Here is a 16,838-nt window from a genome sequence, read left to right as displayed (position 1 = left end):
TTAATAGCAATGTTCCCAGGCAGAACTAAGAAAATTCTGAACCATGCATATAAACTATTTTGGAAAGCTTTTAATCTATTTAGCTAATCATTTCAGTTTTAATAGACCACAGTTGGAAGAAGGCAAATAAAATTAGAATTAGTATTTGTTTGTTTATTTATTGAGATTGACAAACCAAAGCACTGCAATGATTATCAAAATGAGAACAGATGTCTGTTCATACCTTTCAGGGCCACATTTATTCCTCACTTTGGAGAAAACACAAAGATCACCACATTTCATATAATGTGAGTGTACAGAATTCCTCACATTCCCTTAAAACAAAAGCTCTGTTCGCTTCCTTCACTTTACTTGACCCACATTATAAATGCTCCACATGCCCTTGTATTACAAAAGGTACCTTACAAAGTAATAAAAAAAGGATAAAAGAGGTAAACAAAACATTAGCCAATGCTACCATCATACTATAGCCATTGTCCACAGCTTTCCAGGTTAGAGAACAATGCGTTTGCAAACACGAGCAAAACACTTGCAGCTTTCTTCAGTTGCAGGTTTCAATTCCTTCAACGAGTTACACCATCCATCCTGTAACCAACGCCTGTAAACACTGAGAATGTAACGTAACAGAAGTTCCAAAAGGTTGGTGCAGTTTTGTCCAGCACACTAAATTAAATTGCAAAAGCCCCATCACCGTCCCCTAACTACATCATCATATACTGTAACACTAACTCTACACAGCAACCTCTACTGAAGGTCAGTCGGCAGTATTCGTTTGTGTGAGATTTTCTTCTGTTCCCAGCACTCGTATTCATGACACAACCCTGATCTCACCAGACGCTCACAGAACTTCTGTCTGTAAGCAGTACAACGTCCATAACTTTGTTCAAACTTGTGCGGTATGCAACAGCGACTCAAGCAGCCAGTTTAGCGAATGTGAGCCATCTCCTCCAGGAACGGCGTCTTCATGCAGCCGGTGCAGAGCTGGTCCATCCAGAGCGGGGCCTCGTGCTGCAGCGGCGTCCGGCGCGGGTAGAACGTGTAGGAGAGGTCGTAGTTTAGCAGGCAGCTGATAGAGGCCATGTAGAGGTCAGAGAAGCGGCACAGACGGCGGGAGAAGTAGGTGGGGTTGTGGCACGTACGAAAGATGCTGCCGAACTGGGGGTTGAACAGGTTTTTGGTGACAGCCCTGAGAACAGGAGAAATGAAGGAAGACAGTAATGGTTACAGATCACTCACACAAAGAGCCTTTATTAAGTGGAGATAAAGAGGGGGGCAAGACTCAATTAACCATGCTTATAATATATATGAAATAATGCCCCTTTATTTCTAAAGCTATCAAAAAGGGAGATGTCATTTTGGAGCATTTCTATTGGTCCATGCTGTACAAAAGCAAATCAGAAAACTCAAAAAACAAGGTTTTTCGGTGGCTGAAATAAGGACTAGGGCTGGGGTGATTTGTCCATGTTATAAGCATTGTTGATTACAGAAAGATGCTTAATAATAAATTCACTACCAAAATTAAATTTTTTTATACGCTGACATAGTGTAAATTTGTGTAGAAAACCACAAAAATGTTGCAGTGTGAAGTTGCTGGGGTAAATTAGAAGGGATGTTAAAAACGGACAAGCAATAAATATTTACTGGCCTAATTTGGTATAAACAAAAAGCTTTTAAATTGAATTCAATTTATGGATAAATGCCCGTTAGAAAGTTACTGGAGAAATCGGAATATGAGAAAGAAAGTAGTTTGCCCCAGTTGACTTTCTTTCCTTCTTACATTTTTTTTTTCTAAAGTCTGACGTGATATAAATTTAAAATGAACAACCTCATTAAATCTAGATTATTCATGAGAATGCAATATGAATCATTTAAACCAGAATAAAAGAAAATCGCATATAAAAGGCCAAACCCAAATGTGTTAATACATAATAAACATAGCTGCACTGTTCTGAAAATCATCATAATGACTGTACACAGTCTGTTTGCTATTTGTTGTCTGAATCATATGCCATCTGGCTGCTTTCTCACTTCATGAACTTTGTCCTGCTTACACACACAGACAGCAAATTTAGAGGCCACTCACCGAAGCTCCTCTCTCTCTTTCAGCCAGTCCTGAAGCACTTTCTTTGACTCGGGATCTCGATACAGCTGAGGAACACGCACATACAAAATATTAAAAAAAAATGGTTCAAAGACCTGTTGCCAGTGCACTAATCACTGGTTATGTGAAAGGAAACATAACTGCAACAGCATGTCTAAAACAGAGAGGCTTTAAACAGCTGTATGAACACACAATTGCCAGACAAGATCAATATAAAAGCATCTGGAGCTCAGCCAGGACTGGATTTCCCAACTGTGTGAAGGCACAAGGGCAGTTTCATGCTGCACTGATGAAACCTCACAAACTGAATACAACAGTATATTTGTTTTTTTCCTTCTTTAAGCTGGAGTTACACTAAACAACTTTTAGCCCAATTTTAACACAGATTTAAAGTTGACTAGCCTGCAGATTTTGGTGCTGTGAGGAGCTTACAGTCAGGGATGAAAGTAATGTAGTGATTGCCAGAGACTTAACATTGGTGTGCATTTTAATTTCTCCAGCTATTTAGGATTAGTAGGCAGTTAGTTTTGTACAGAAAACCATTATTGCAAAAAAGTGTCCTCATATGGGGACAGAAGTTTAATTTCCATTTAAAAATGATTCTTGCCATTTGGGATCAGAAGGATCCAATATTTATTTTATCTTCTTTCAACAGTAAGTAAATAAATTATACATTCAAAACATTAAATTTCTGTCTGGACTGGCAGTAGAAACTTTTGACTGGGATTCCCGCAATCTTGCTCTCAATCAATTGTGAGTATTGTTGTTGTGTGATCTCAATATGAGGCCAAAGGGTCCATATTTTAAATGTAATGTCCCCATATGTGGACACAGTTTTAAGAGGTTAATTTTTAGCCTCGATTTTGTTTTATAACCAATTTTGATGGAATCTGGGAGTTTAAAATCTTCTTCAAACCCAACTTGATTCTGAGCCGATTGCATCAGCAGCAGCCAGTGAAAAAAGACCTTTACTGAAGTAACTGTATCACATAAAAAGCTTTCTTCTTTCTGTTCCATTATATAATGTTAGCACTATTGCAGCCACTACTACTGCATTTTTACCATTTGTGGCCGCAGAGTGTTGGGTTTAGCTCTAGCTGTTGATGTATGTAATGTGTAGAGACCATTCTGACCACCTCTCCCAAACCAATACATATATATTTTTTTCTTTTTTTGCTTCTGCACAATAAGCAGCACAAACAACCACTGTATCAACCTCATGCTCCTCCATGTTGGAATCTGTATCTCCTAGGTAATGCCAGTCGTGTGCATAATGCGGAGTGTGTGGTCACTTACTCTCCTAACACCTCTAACAAACTAACTAATTCTAACCTCATCTCCTTCTTCCTCTTCTCTACTCCTCTATCCCATTATTTCCCTCTGACCTCCTTAAGGCCCTATCTAAAGATGTTTTATTTTTAACTTCTATTATTTTTGTACTTAACCTCTTCTATTATTTGCACTTCAATATTGTAAGTCGCTTTGGACAAAAGCGTCTGCCAAATGTAATGTAATGTAAAATGTAATGGTCAGAATCTGTTCTTGTAGTGCATCATGCTCGGTTGTGTAGTATGTGCTTTATATTGGTTCAGATTCTACAAAAATCTGAAAAAAAACAAAAAACAAAAAAAAAAACAGTTGTGTAGTGTAATAATGTCCAGTCCGTTTATAATCTGACATTAAAAGTTGTGTAGTGCATCCATGCCTTTAGGTGAAATTCCCCCTGACAGAATGTTACTGCTGAGCTAATTATTATTATACAAACTGACAGAGACTAACATTTCTGGTCCCCATCCAATAAGTCGGCGTTAATAAACTGGAAATGGCATGTGTGTGCATGTTAAGTGCAATGAGTACCTGCATGCGCTCCAAAAGACCAGTGAGAGCCTGCAGCCAGGTGAGACTCTGAGCGTACTGCTCTGTGTTCACCACCTTCGTCTCGACCTCCAGCTCAGGGACAATCGCACCAGTCCTCCAGCCATGACGTAGCATCAAGTCCTGCACAAATCAATTACAACAATGAATTCTATAAATACTAACTCTACTTCCAATGAAAGCCTCAACATACTGTGTAAAATTTACTTTTGTTGCATAGCAACTACATAAGAAAATGTTTATCATGATTATCATTATTATTTTGGCATGCCTAACTACACCGCTTATTGTAGAATTAGTCTCTAGCTGCATATCCTAGAGCCAACACATAGTTATATTAGTATAGCACTGATAATTAGCATAATGTTATCCAGTCTAAGAAACAAACAAAATGAACTAGAACTAGAAACTAGAAAGAAGTATTAAAAATATATTGATTCCTTAGTATCACAGTAGAACATATGCAACAGTTTCTTCTTATTTTTCTTCTGTTCTAATTATTATTCAAAAACCCAATACAAACACAGGGTATTTTTTATGTATTTGCTTCTAGCTATCTTATAAAATGTACATGTATGTAAAATGTCTTTCTTTTTTAAATATCTAAAACATGATTATTTACATTATTGATTGATCTAGTGATTTTTTTAATTAATTTGTTAATTATTTGTATTTCTTTTAAGTTTTTTTTTTTAAACAGTTTAAAAACCAAGCAAATTGGGATTTTCTTCACTAACCAAAAATGTGTTAAAAGAATTGCTAGGTCAGTGTGCTCCATTATTAAAAGGAAATCACATGAGAGAGACGTCTGTGGTCAAATATCACCAGATTTACAGAAGCTCAAATCCATGCAGACACAGTTATGACAACGGGAGAAACACTTGGATGCAGTATGAATGTGCGTCACTGGATGAGGGAGAGCGTGCACACTTGCTGACGCTGCACAAAGAAATGGAAAAATGCGGATGACTCACAGCCAAGTCGCTGTAAAGATGGTCCCCGAAATAGAGCACCTTGGATCCTCGCCAGCCTGTGAGCTTCAGAAAATCCACCAGGTTTCCCTGAAATGAAAGAAAAATAAAAAGAACAAATAAGTGCACCATGCTCTGGACTGCTAATACAGGGTCTGACTCCAGCATGGTTCTAAAGCAGTTTTCCAGACCTCGCTTCTGACGACACAGCAGCCAACTGCTCACCCATGACCAAGTGAGCAGTAAAAGCTCACAGTTCAAAGAGTGCTGGGGGCAATTCTCAGGTCAGGCTGGTAACCCCCCACCCGGGAAGGAATTTGGAGCAAGTTCTCAATAAAAGGCTTTAAAGAGCAGGTGACAAATGGGCCCATACTTGTAAAAACAATAAGAAAAGCCCCCTAATGGGCTTCTGATTTATTAGGGCTAGGGCTCTTCAGAGGTCCAGAATTTCCAGTCTCTCAGGTGCTCAAGGAAATGCTGGGTAAAGTGTTGTTGTTATTGTGGAACTGGCAGGACGTAGCTTCCACAATAACAAAGACGATCTCTCCACAGGGAGCAAGGAGTAACCACTCTTACTCTGAAAGACATCAATGGGCTGCAGTGTGACGTCAACCACCCCCCTGGACCAACCCCCTCCCAGGTCATCCACTTCAGGTCAGGGGATTTGTGCACAATGGACTCTACTGAAGTGTGTTAAATGGTCCTTTTCTGTGGCGTTGAAAGTCTCCCTCCAATTCTTCCTTTCTCTTTTTCATAATGGAGAATCCGAATCGGGATCATTAGTCAGTCTGCAGTTCACACAGGATAAATACTGGGGCGGGGGCTCTATATGGAAAACATTTCCCTCCATTGCGCAGCATTAACTTCTTAAGTAAACAGCTTTTTTGTTTCAAAATAATAATTTATTAAAAGTTGACCTCAATTACCTTAAATAAAAATATCATGTCATGTCATGTCAAAGTGTTGCGATACTTTGTTTTGCAATATTGTAAATAATATTGATTTTTAATTATGTTTACAAGACTGGTGTCAGAAGTTGTTCATTTAGACAGACAGACAGACATTCTGATTGGAATAAAAGCATTTCTTTTACTCAGATTTAATAAATATGGTAGTTTGTTTTATACCATTACATTGTTTTAGAGTATCTTATATCTTAGCGTTTTGCTAAATATTGCGATACATTGAGTTGTAACCCCTGTATCGTGGTATGAATCATATCTGCAGGACCTTGCCGATATTACCCCTATTACCCAATGCTAATTCATACGAAATTCCCCCATCACCCACAAAGCTTCCAAGACTAGGAGTCTAAGGATCATTACAAGCCTCCCCTGATAGACGTAAACTCTTTTCTAACTGCTGCCAATACAGCATTACTATGTAGCATGACCATTTATGCTCTCTCAGACTCCAGCAGCTGATGCCAAGCAGCATGATCTAGGCCTCTAATCTGTGATCCTCGGATTATAGTCAAAGCACCTCAGTCAAAGCCCCTGTACCCAGTATGTAACCTGTTTTTAAAACCATGGCTGTGCAGCACTGTGCCTGAACACGTACCAGATCTCGACTACAGGTCACGGATGATTCAGCCTTAATGACGTGGCTACTGGATGAATATCACTGGACTACTGAACAATCTGTCCAAGCCTTGTGATGAACAATAGCCTGAGTCAACAGCTGCCACAAAATGCACAAAACCCTTCCACAGAATACACAGTATAATTACCTGCTTGTAGATCTGCCCCTTGTCCAAACTCTTAATCTTATCCCACTGGAGGTCACCATTACTATCCAATCGTCTGAAAGGCCTTGACAGAAGAGGAGAAAAACACATTCAGTAATGTTACAATTACATTACAGAACACAATGCAACCCATTCTTGTGGAGGAGTCTTGAAACGGACGGAGAGACTTACTTCACACAGTCGTTAAAAAAGTGCGGCTTTTCAGCTTGAACAATGACGACGTCAAAGAAGTCCCTCCAGTCTTTTCCTACCATGTACTTCATGCCTTTGTCCCTAAAAAGGATAATAATACAACATAAACATAAGCACCAAAATAAATAAATTTTCTCTATGTAAAATATAATGGTAAAATTAAGAAAATGCTATATTGTTGTTTTAATGTTGGTAGTATATACAGTATACTTTTATATGGAAGTCAGTGTAAAGAAATTTGAAAAAGTAATTTTAGAGCATTTCTTTTGGTCCATGCATTGAGAATATTTGATACAACATAAAGAACAACTGATATACATTTTAAAGAAATAAATCAATCAAAAAGTTGCAATCAACTATAGGTGTTTATTTTTTGTACACATATAACTAACAATATAGTGGTAACTAACAATTTACGAGAAAACAGAAGGGGGGGAGGGTTAGGAAAAGAAAATAAGGGTCTTGTGTGTGTTCATGTGTGTTGTCACATGAATCCCTACACCCAGTCTATCACATGGTAGCTACACAGAGAACTCATGCACTGAGCCAACTGAGCAACTCCAAAGAAAAAAATAATTTAAAGAAAAAAATGTAATATGTCTTCAATAAATCCTGATACTTATTTGAGGCCATATCAAGCAGCCCTAGCTAAAGGGTTTCTTTGCATACGGGCCAAACCATAAAAAAAATATTTATTTGTTGTTTAGATTAGAGGTAGGCAACATATTTTCTTATTGTACCGTATTGACCATACTTTTTAAAGAATATTGTGAGTATCATCAGCACTTTAAGGACACTGTCCAAATTCAACAAATGTGTTGGCATTTAATATTATGCTGCATTAGATATCATTAACAGAATACTGCACACTGATTTTCATCTAATTTCATTAAAAAGAATATAATTAGTGTATATAATAAGTGTACTATGTTTTACTGGTTAAAGAACAAGATATTGTGAAAAAAAAAATCACTGTAGTCAGTATTGGATAGCATTTGAAAAGCTAGGATAGTTTTTAAGAAGCTGCCTCTACCAAGCATTTTGACTAAGATTATGTTTATTAAAATTAATATATTCTTTATAGTCTTATTAAATGTTATTGTATACTGCAACACAATACTTTCACCACATCCCCCAGCCCTAGTTTTGTATGGGTGTGTGTGGGCCTGACTGTTGGCTCCAGCCTGGCTTAAACATGTCAGCACATGCCTCCACACCCAAGCCTCCCTACAGAAACAGGACACTCACACAAAGCTGAAGGGGCTGTTGGTAATCAGGAAGAGCTTCTTTCCGTGGCTGGCCAGCCGATGCAGCACGGCGTACGTCTCGTCTCCTCTCAGGATATACTTCTCTGTGGGGAGGAAAACACGGAAATTAAACATTTTCAGCCACATTCCTGCTGTATTCCAGACTTAGGCTGTTTGTGTAAGAAAGAAAACTTCCTTGGGGACGTCTTAACTGCGAAACATTTCTGGATGTGCAGAGAGGGAGTGTATGTATTTATAAACGTTACGCAGAAAGATAAGGGAAATTGTGTGTTTGTTAAAAGGAAGGACGTGCTTGGTAGCTCCTCTCAGGAGAGAACACATTGCATAACTCTGGGCTTGAGCAGAAAACCAAAGCTTTTATTTTAGTGCAGACCTCAATGCGGTCAAAATAACCGAAATCTAAGCCTAAATAGAAGTTAGTTTTTTTTTTCACTTCTCAAACTGAACACAAACTTATAATAATACGTTATAAAAGGACATTGCGAAATTGCTTTAGAGGTGTAAAAACTGCACGTAAAAAAAAGTGTTCTAATTCATAATTCTGGGCTCACAGTTTAAATTTCTTAATACTGTATATTTCTAGTATATTTATTAAGTATTTATACTTTAGTATAACTGTAAATAGAAGAAAAATACTGACTGCCATAATCTAATAATTATAACAAGTGGATTATTCAACAGGTAGGTGCTGGAATGTTAGCTTTCAATATTAGGCTGCACTTGATGTATATAACAATACTGCAAACTGATTTAATGGCTTTTTTTTTTTTAAATACATGCCTTTTTTTTAATGCATTCCCCATTTCACAATTCCTAATGCAATTCTTAAAAAAAAAAAGATAAAAATAGTGTAAAAACTTTAATAATAATAAATAATAAGATACAGTTCGATATGTTCACTAATTTTTGCCAAGTTTAGATATTAAAATGAAAAATCTCTTCTTTTGAAGTAAGTGTATGCACCAAAATTAACATCTGGCTAAGGTGTTCATAAATTTAAGTCCATTTTTTCACCAGTGCATAAAATGAATAGCCCAAATTTATTTTGTCTCACTTTAAAAACAAATAAAAACCTACAATTTGAAATAAATAAATAAATAAATAAATAAAATTGCACCAAACGATGGACATTTCATCCCATCAGCCAGCATAAAACCATAGCAAATCAATTTTTTATTTATTTTCTCCCCCCATTTTCAGTCAAATTATTTTGGTTGCCAAATATTTAGTGCATTTCTAGAAAACAACAAAACTCCTCATGGAGTCTTAAATTACTTATAGTTATCAACTTTTCAACACTGGTAAACTATTTGTTCAAGTAAGCTGGAAAATTAATTGACCTGACTCCCAAGATCTCAACTTTTAAAAGAGAAATATTATATGTTAATGTGGTGTAATGGGTTAAAATAGTTTTAATATGTTCTTAAGGGCCAAAACCTTAGCAGAGTTACAGTCCTCCACAGTCCTCTACAGTTTCATATGGTAGGAATGAAGGATACATTAAACATTTTTTCCTCAGGAAATTTGACCCCCCCCCCTCCAGGCTTTTCCACAGGCAATATTTATTTAAGTTACATTTATGTTTATATACACAGGCCAAACGGAAGAACGGTCCATTTCAGCTGATTATAATTACACTGGTTTCAGTGGGAGAAAGCTGCAGGCAGCACAGGGTTCAGTATGTTTCAGTAATACTTCACGTACATTTACACTGCAGTGTAAACAGCCGCAGAACATCAGATCTACATAAATCACCAGCAATCAGTTACACTTTTGAGAATTTGACTACGTAAAAAAAAGCATGCAATTCTTACCTAGGTCTGCCATGATCCACTTGTACATGTATCCCTTGATGTGTACCATTGCAATAGCATCCTGTAAACACATGAAAACAATGATTTTAAACATTTATTTCTAACCACCTCCACCTAACAATTTTACTTTGTAGTCCTTCTTAGCTGTTTTTCTTTTAAAAAAAGTATGTACTTCTTATTTGTTTGTTCATTTGTTTTAAACTATTTACTTCCAGTAGTGATGTTTTTATGTCATCATACATCATACATACCCCCCACCCCAATTATATTCTTGATTTAAAACTTTTCTTAAATGAGCTTATCTTAATTAGTTTCACCTTCCTTTTCATCTTATTTTAAACTAATGAAATTTACATATAAAATAATTTTCTTTTACATATTCCCAATTTTCTTTTCTTATTAAAATGTTTAGCTTACTTATTTATATTATATTATTATATTTATATTATATGTTTTTTTATTTATGGTGATTAAATACTGTTTTTATTATATATATATTTTTTTATCTCTGTTTATGTTAAAGCTCTCCCTCAGTCACCCTCAATGTACCTCTAAATGAAAATAAAGGAAGGCATCAGACCTCAGGCTCGACTGCTGGTTTAAAACCACACTTTCTGAGCCCACACGGCCCTCACGCTTCACACCTCTTCATTTTACTTTAAAAAGTTTCACAACAACAATTCATAAGCAGCAGAGAATAAAATTGAACGCATCACTGAAAACTGAAACAGCGCAAAAACACAAACAACGTTCACCACATTTGCCACACCCCTTTTCTGCACATGCGTCTGAAAATCAGATTTCAGAAGTGAGGTCCACGTCAGAACTGCTTCTGACAGCGTGCCAGTGTTCCTTCCTCACACATGCCTCAGGGCGTGTACAGTACAGACTGTTCTAGGCTGAACCTCATAGCGTCCCTTTCAGAATCAACTAGTCAAGAAATTACAGAAACAGTAGGATGCAAACGTCCAGCGGACGAGACGATTAGCGATTAGATTGCTGTTTGATGACTGGACTTGGCAGCAGCTCTGCACAAACAGGGCAAAACTTTACTCTGCCAGACTGCTTTTCTTTCTACCCAGTGGAAAGCTAATCTGTCAGCAGGGGAAAAAGACTTCATGTTCTAAAACACAGAGAACCCTGAGAATCCCAGGACTGAGAACAGCTTTAAATACAATAAGGTCAGACTGGAAGCCAATTCAGGACTAGGAGACATGAAAAATCACTTGCTCCACTATTCAGTAGAAATAAACGAGATCTGGATAGCGGAGAGTTTTCAGGGAAATTACGACAACAGGGATTTGTAATGCTGGAGACAACTCCAAGAACAAACCTTGTTTTATTCATCTGAACAGGGCAAATGAGCTTTCTAGGTTTTATAGGTTTTAACACAGAGGATTTAACCCAAGCTGTCTTTACGTTTGCACATCATTATATTATATATACACTAAAACACACTACATATATATTAATATATATAATTTGGAGTGGTCTAAATCAGAAAAAAATATATAAAATGTAGAGAATACAGAGCAGCAAGGTGGAGATAGTGATAAGTGATGCTGAATGTTTAATTTATTTGAATATATAATGCAAGTAAGTGCCAAAATATACCTGAACCTGGCATGTATTAGCTCTACCTTGCTGTCTTCTATAAAGCAATAAAATGATAATTTGGAATTAATTCATTTTACACAAATGCCCACTGAAAGAGGACTTCTACTGGACAAGTACTGACTGTGCACTTACAGACACATCTTTGTAGAGATGCACAGGGTCGTATTCAATGTCATTAGAGATGAAGTAGTCATTAGCACAAGCCAACAGAGTCATCTCCGGGATGGAAAACACATCCATGAACTGTTTCATCTTGGGACCCTGAAGGAACAAAACACAAACATACATAAAACAAAAAGATTCCATTACACTGTAGAGACTTCACAGGCAAAGCGTGTTTAACTTCTTTAATAGGAGTGGAAAATAGTGACGACTCTTGATTCCTGTAAATACAGTGGCTTTGATAAGAGCAGACTGAATAAACCTGCTGTGTAAACAGCACAAGGACTGCATTTCATTCTACACAACAGCTTCAATGCATTTCAATTGATTTACCAACACTGACACTGCAAAGCAAAGAGCAAGATCAAATACTGTCTGATCAAACTGATCAATAAACAAAATTCAATACACTATCTGCAGATAATAATTAAACCAATAAGATAAACTAACATGACATGCTATCTAAACTTCTCATGAGAAAAAGGGCATAAAACAAACAATAAAAGGAAACTCGACGTCGGGTGGAGCCTCTTTGTTTCTGGAAACATTTAAAATGAAGGAGGAGCCAGAGATAAAAGTGTAAATAAATCCTTGAAGATCCATTTTTACCTTAAGAAAACAAAACAGTCATGGGAACACAAACTTTTTTCCAGATAAGAGAGCAGAAGGAACAGTAACCTTGCCGTAGAAGCCGCTGACTTGGTGGAGAGGGACGTGGTTGGAACCTCCATACAACTGCATGACCTCCTCATCAGGAACAGGATTCAGACCCCTTTGGAAAAGACGACTCGATTAGGGGTCTGAACCCATCTTTACCCAGTTATGGGTAATTTATTTTCAATATTTAGCATAATTAAAAATTTTATTTATAAGATGTCCTCTTTTGTCATCTTTGATTAGGACAATTTTATACTTCTGCTGCTAGTCAATGCGATTCTATGGCATTAGAATCCATAGAATTGCCTCAGGTGTTTTGAGCATTTTTTTTCTTATGCATTGGTGTGTCTGCATTGCATTTGCAACTACACCATGAAGGCGCCAATGCGATGCTCAGTGGACCAATCAACACAGTTGATTTTGTCTGTGTAATGATTAGTTCAATTTCTAGGGTAGGCTCAGGGTGCCCTTTGGCATAGAATAAATGCAGAAGCATAAACTGTCCTGGTATGTAGTGAAGATGGCGTGAGGATGCGGACATATTAGTTATACTAAAATAGAAGGATGACATTGTTAATGAAATTTCATGCCATTAGAAGGCAGATGCAGTTGAAACATTAGAGATTCCAAACTATGCATCAAAAAATATATATTAAATTACGTCCCTCATTTTATTTATCTCCTATAGGGTTCTTTTTTCTTTTTTCCTGTGGGGACAGTACAAAAAGAACTTACCTATATACTGTGCCCATCTGGATATAATGAAAGGCATCTATTTTCATCAGAAGTCCCTGTCAAAGAAGCAACACTTATCACTACATGCCACACACATGACCTATATTTAAAACATGTTTGAAGCAACGTAGATAACGTTATCATTGTAGAAACGCATCGCCTACAAACAAGCAAACAAACAATAAATGGAAAAAAGTCATATTTAAGCTCTTATTATAGCTACCTTTTGGATATCGTAATGAAGACCACGAGCTGCAAAATTGGGGATGTAGCTGTATTTGTTGATACCTTGTGGATACTGCAAAAGAACCAAGAATTCATATTAGTAAAGAAGGCCATGCACTTAACTAAGAAAAGGCTAAGAATCAATATAACAGTTCAGAGTAGCTTCAGACGTTACATTTTCCTTCAATATTTGATGCATTTATTGCACTCTGAATGAGAAAAATATTTGGACAAATAAAAAAAAATAAAAAAAATCAGTGGAACTTTACTAGACAAACTTTCAAATGGTCTTTACTGTGTGTATATTTTAAATGTTTATGTATATGCCCAGTCACTGACAGCAGCATGTGTACACGGCAGATATCAGGTATCTGCATCAGCCCACAGTTCCCATATTGACGCACAGAAGATTTCAAAACATAATGGTGTTTCCCCTTAGAAAGTCACTTTAGCAGTGTATGAAGAATCTACAGAGTATCTACCACTCAACCACTCAAAGATATGAAATCATCACTTAACCACTAGTATTCATTTATATAACCATACCTTGTAGTGCTCTATGAGAAACTGCCGTGCTTTATTGTAGATCATTTCATTCAGAGAGTTGGAGTACATAGCCAGAGTGTAATCGTAGTCAAAGCCGTAAATGTCCACCTCATCCAGGTTCACCTCGTTGTTGGCATAGATTGTGGAGGGGTTGAGGAGGTTGCAGACTCCAGGAGGGATCAAATCTGAGGAATTAATAAATAGACATATATAAGCATGTATAATCAACAGTGCAACAGGTAGACCACACAATGTATTTGCCAATTCTTAACTACTTATCTCTAAATATGCAAGACATACACTGTAAATTATGTTACTTTGGTGTAGTATTCATATATACTTATATATTTTGTTCATTTCTCTTTTTGTATTGCCAATACGCTTTAATACGCAAGTTGAGGATACCATCTTAATCTTACATTCTTAAAGACCTCTGACCTAACTGTACATTTAATTACAGGGATGTGCAGGATAAATGTAATAAAACTACCGTACTATGCATGAAGATATTATATTACTTAATTAATATAGTATAATGAAAACGGCATTAAATATCATGTGTAGTTCTTAAAATGTATTAATATTTTATACATTTTAAACATAAACGTTTCAAAGCAACTTGTGTTAATTTTTTATTATTTTTTTTTATCCTAGCCTATAATCATTGCTGTGCTCCTTTGACTGAATACTGTCTTAATATTAGACTAATAAATCAATATTTGGTGGAATAACACTGGTTAATAATATCAGTTTTCATGCATCTTTGCATGTTCTCCTGCACCAGTCTTACACACTGCTTTTAGATATTGCCAAATTCTAACTACTTATCTCCAAATGTGCAATACATACACTGTAAATTATGTTACTTCGGTGTAGTATTCATATATACTTGAAAGTCTTCTCTTTTGATCAATTCTCTTGTTGTATTGCCAATACGCTTTAATATTATGCAAGTCGAGGATACCATCTTAATCTTAAATGCTTAAAGACCTCTGACCTAACTGTACACTTAATTACAGGGATGTGCAGAAAAAAATAGCATAAAAGATATTATATTACTTAATTAATATAGTATAATGAAAACGGTCTTAAATATCATGATTCGTTTTTTTTTTATAATCCTAGCCTATAATCATTGCTGTGCTCCTTTGACTGAATACTGTCTTAATATTAGACTAATAAATCAATATTTGGTGGAATAACACTGTTTTTTTTATATCAGTTTTCATGCATCTTGGCATGTTCTCCTCCACCAGTCTTACACACTGCTTTTAGATAACTTTATGCCACAAAAAATCAAGCAGTTAAGCTTGGTTTGATTGCTTGTGATCATCCATCTTCTTCTTGATTATATTCCAGTTATTTTCCATGTGGTTCAATTTTTAAAATGTTGCTTATTTATTTACGACACTTTATGTTTTTTACAGAGCTGCACTATCAGAAGTAGCTTAGCTAATTTAGCTAAATCCCTGTTTATTATGGTAATTCTGCAGGAATTATTTTAAATAGAGAAGAAATTAGCCAGATAATTAATTAAATATAACAAACAGGCTAACCTAGCTAACTTCTTCTCCATTCAGTCCCTCAGACTCACCGTGCACCAGTCGCTTCATCTCGTTATATCTGGCCCACAGGTAAGTTTTGTGGTCGATCTGAGGGGCGGTGGAGGAGAAAGCCCTGCCGGACTTTTTCAGCGACTCCTCTCCTCTCAGCTTCCCGGCGGCGTGGTGCCTGTGCCCCGCAGCCCCGGGCAGGGAGCTCGCGGTGGCTGCCACGTTGTTCGGGGCTCGGCTGTTGTTTTTGCCCTCCTTGCAGCACTTATTCTCCCCAGTCCCTGCAAACCCGCCGCAGGAGAGAGCGGGGATTTTAAAGCCTGCAGACACGGGCTCGCTGCGGCTCTTCCGCCACAGAGCTCGGCCTAAATCACCCAACCTTCTGCGAGACATTTTTCTAACTTACTAACAGTTTAAAGCTGTTTGCGCTACTTCTATCTAACTAACTACCCTCCACTCCCTGCAGCTTGTTTATGAAGGAACCCTCACAGTCCCATCATCATAGTCCCTTCCCCCACAGCCAGACCACGCCACAGCTGCTTTATGGCGAGACTGCCCAATTTCTATATCCATAATATATCAATAAGGACTGCGTACCATTAGGGGGAGCCCGCGAGCGAGTCCTCAATGAATGGGAGTGAATGGAGCTAATCGGTTAAAAACTCAAATTAAAAATAGTTTCCAACTACTTTACTTAAATATTCTTTTAATTTTAGAAAGGATAATAAAGCATTTTTCTAATAAAATAAAGCAAATCTACGTGTATTTTTTTCATTTTTCTACACTAAACGATTCTTAAGCAACACATTCGCTAGCATTACTGCTACTAACATGCTACTAAAGTGCTGAGAATGATTGTTGAACAGTTGATGCTGAAATGAAAACAAGAGCACAGTTAAAAGAGTTTAAAAGCTTTAGAAATATTTAACATTGCTATTTATTAAGAATATAAAATATGACACAAATATAAACTATAATTTTGCTCAAATGCTCCATATAAACACATTCATTTTATACTCAGTGGTCTGACAAACACGAAAGAGATTCTTAACCCAAAATAACACATATATAGACATATTAATCAAAGCCTTTAAAAGCTGTGTATAAGAAGTTCCTTAAAGCACTTTAATTCATTCAGTCATTTTAGCTTATGAAGTTCCTCACATAGTGACACATACTGAACATCCTGAGAGCATCACTACAGGACAGTGTGTGTAAATGTGTGTTAATTTGTAGAATTTGTCATTTATAGAATGTAGGAGTACTTGGTTAGTTCTTGAGATAAACTGGCTCCTTTTAAAAAAGTGTTTTTTTTTTTGCGTCTACAGGTCTGTTTCAACCATTTAGCCATTCAAATGATTTAATTATAATTTAA

General features: G+C 36.6%; 1 protein-coding gene across 1 annotated transcript; it reads right to left on the bottom strand.

Moving 5' to 3' along the window:
* Positions 1 to 138: 138 nt before the first annotated feature.
* nt5dc2 (5'-nucleotidase domain containing 2) lies at positions 139 to 15,964 on the bottom strand. The gene is made up of 14 exons (XM_022671065.2): positions 15,505 to 15,964; positions 13,911 to 14,095; positions 13,363 to 13,437; positions 13,140 to 13,195; positions 12,426 to 12,519; positions 11,718 to 11,846; positions 9,969 to 10,029; positions 8,135 to 8,237; positions 6,866 to 6,967; positions 6,677 to 6,758; positions 4,951 to 5,037; positions 3,959 to 4,099; positions 2,084 to 2,148; positions 139 to 1,186 (listed from the first exon to the last, which is right to left on the bottom strand). Exons 1-14 carry the CDS (start codon positions 15,854 to 15,856, stop codon positions 925 to 927), a joined length of 1,794 nt encoding a protein of 597 aa, XP_022526786.1. The 5' UTR covers positions 15,857 to 15,964; the 3' UTR covers positions 139 to 924.
* Between the last annotated feature and the right edge of the window lie 874 nt (positions 15,965 to 16,838).

This window comes from Astyanax mexicanus, chromosome 12, assembly GCF_023375975.1.
Source record: "Astyanax mexicanus isolate ESR-SI-001 chromosome 12, AstMex3_surface, whole genome shotgun sequence".
In the NCBI taxonomy this organism is placed as follows: Eukaryota; Metazoa; Chordata; class Actinopteri; order Characiformes; family Acestrorhamphidae; genus Astyanax; species Astyanax mexicanus.
The sequence above is the reverse complement of the archived record's forward strand: the minus strand, read 5'-3'. Positions and strand labels throughout refer to the sequence as shown.

What these genes read in the sequence shown, in the direction of transcription:
- nt5dc2 (XM_022671065.2), bottom strand. Translation starts at nt 15,856, where the DNA reads ATGTCTCGCAGAAGGTTGGGTGATTTAGGCCGAGCTCTGTGGCGGAAG. An exon ending in GTGGATCATGGCAGACCTAG is followed by an intron (nt 8,238 to 9,968) that starts GTAAGAATTGCA and finishes TCCTCCCCACAG; the next exon opens with AGAAGTATATCCTGAGAGGA. An exon ending in GTCTTTTGGAGCGCATGCAG is followed by an intron (nt 2,149 to 3,958) that starts GTACTCATTGCA and finishes CGTGTTCCTCAG; the next exon opens with CTGTATCGAGATCCCGAGTC.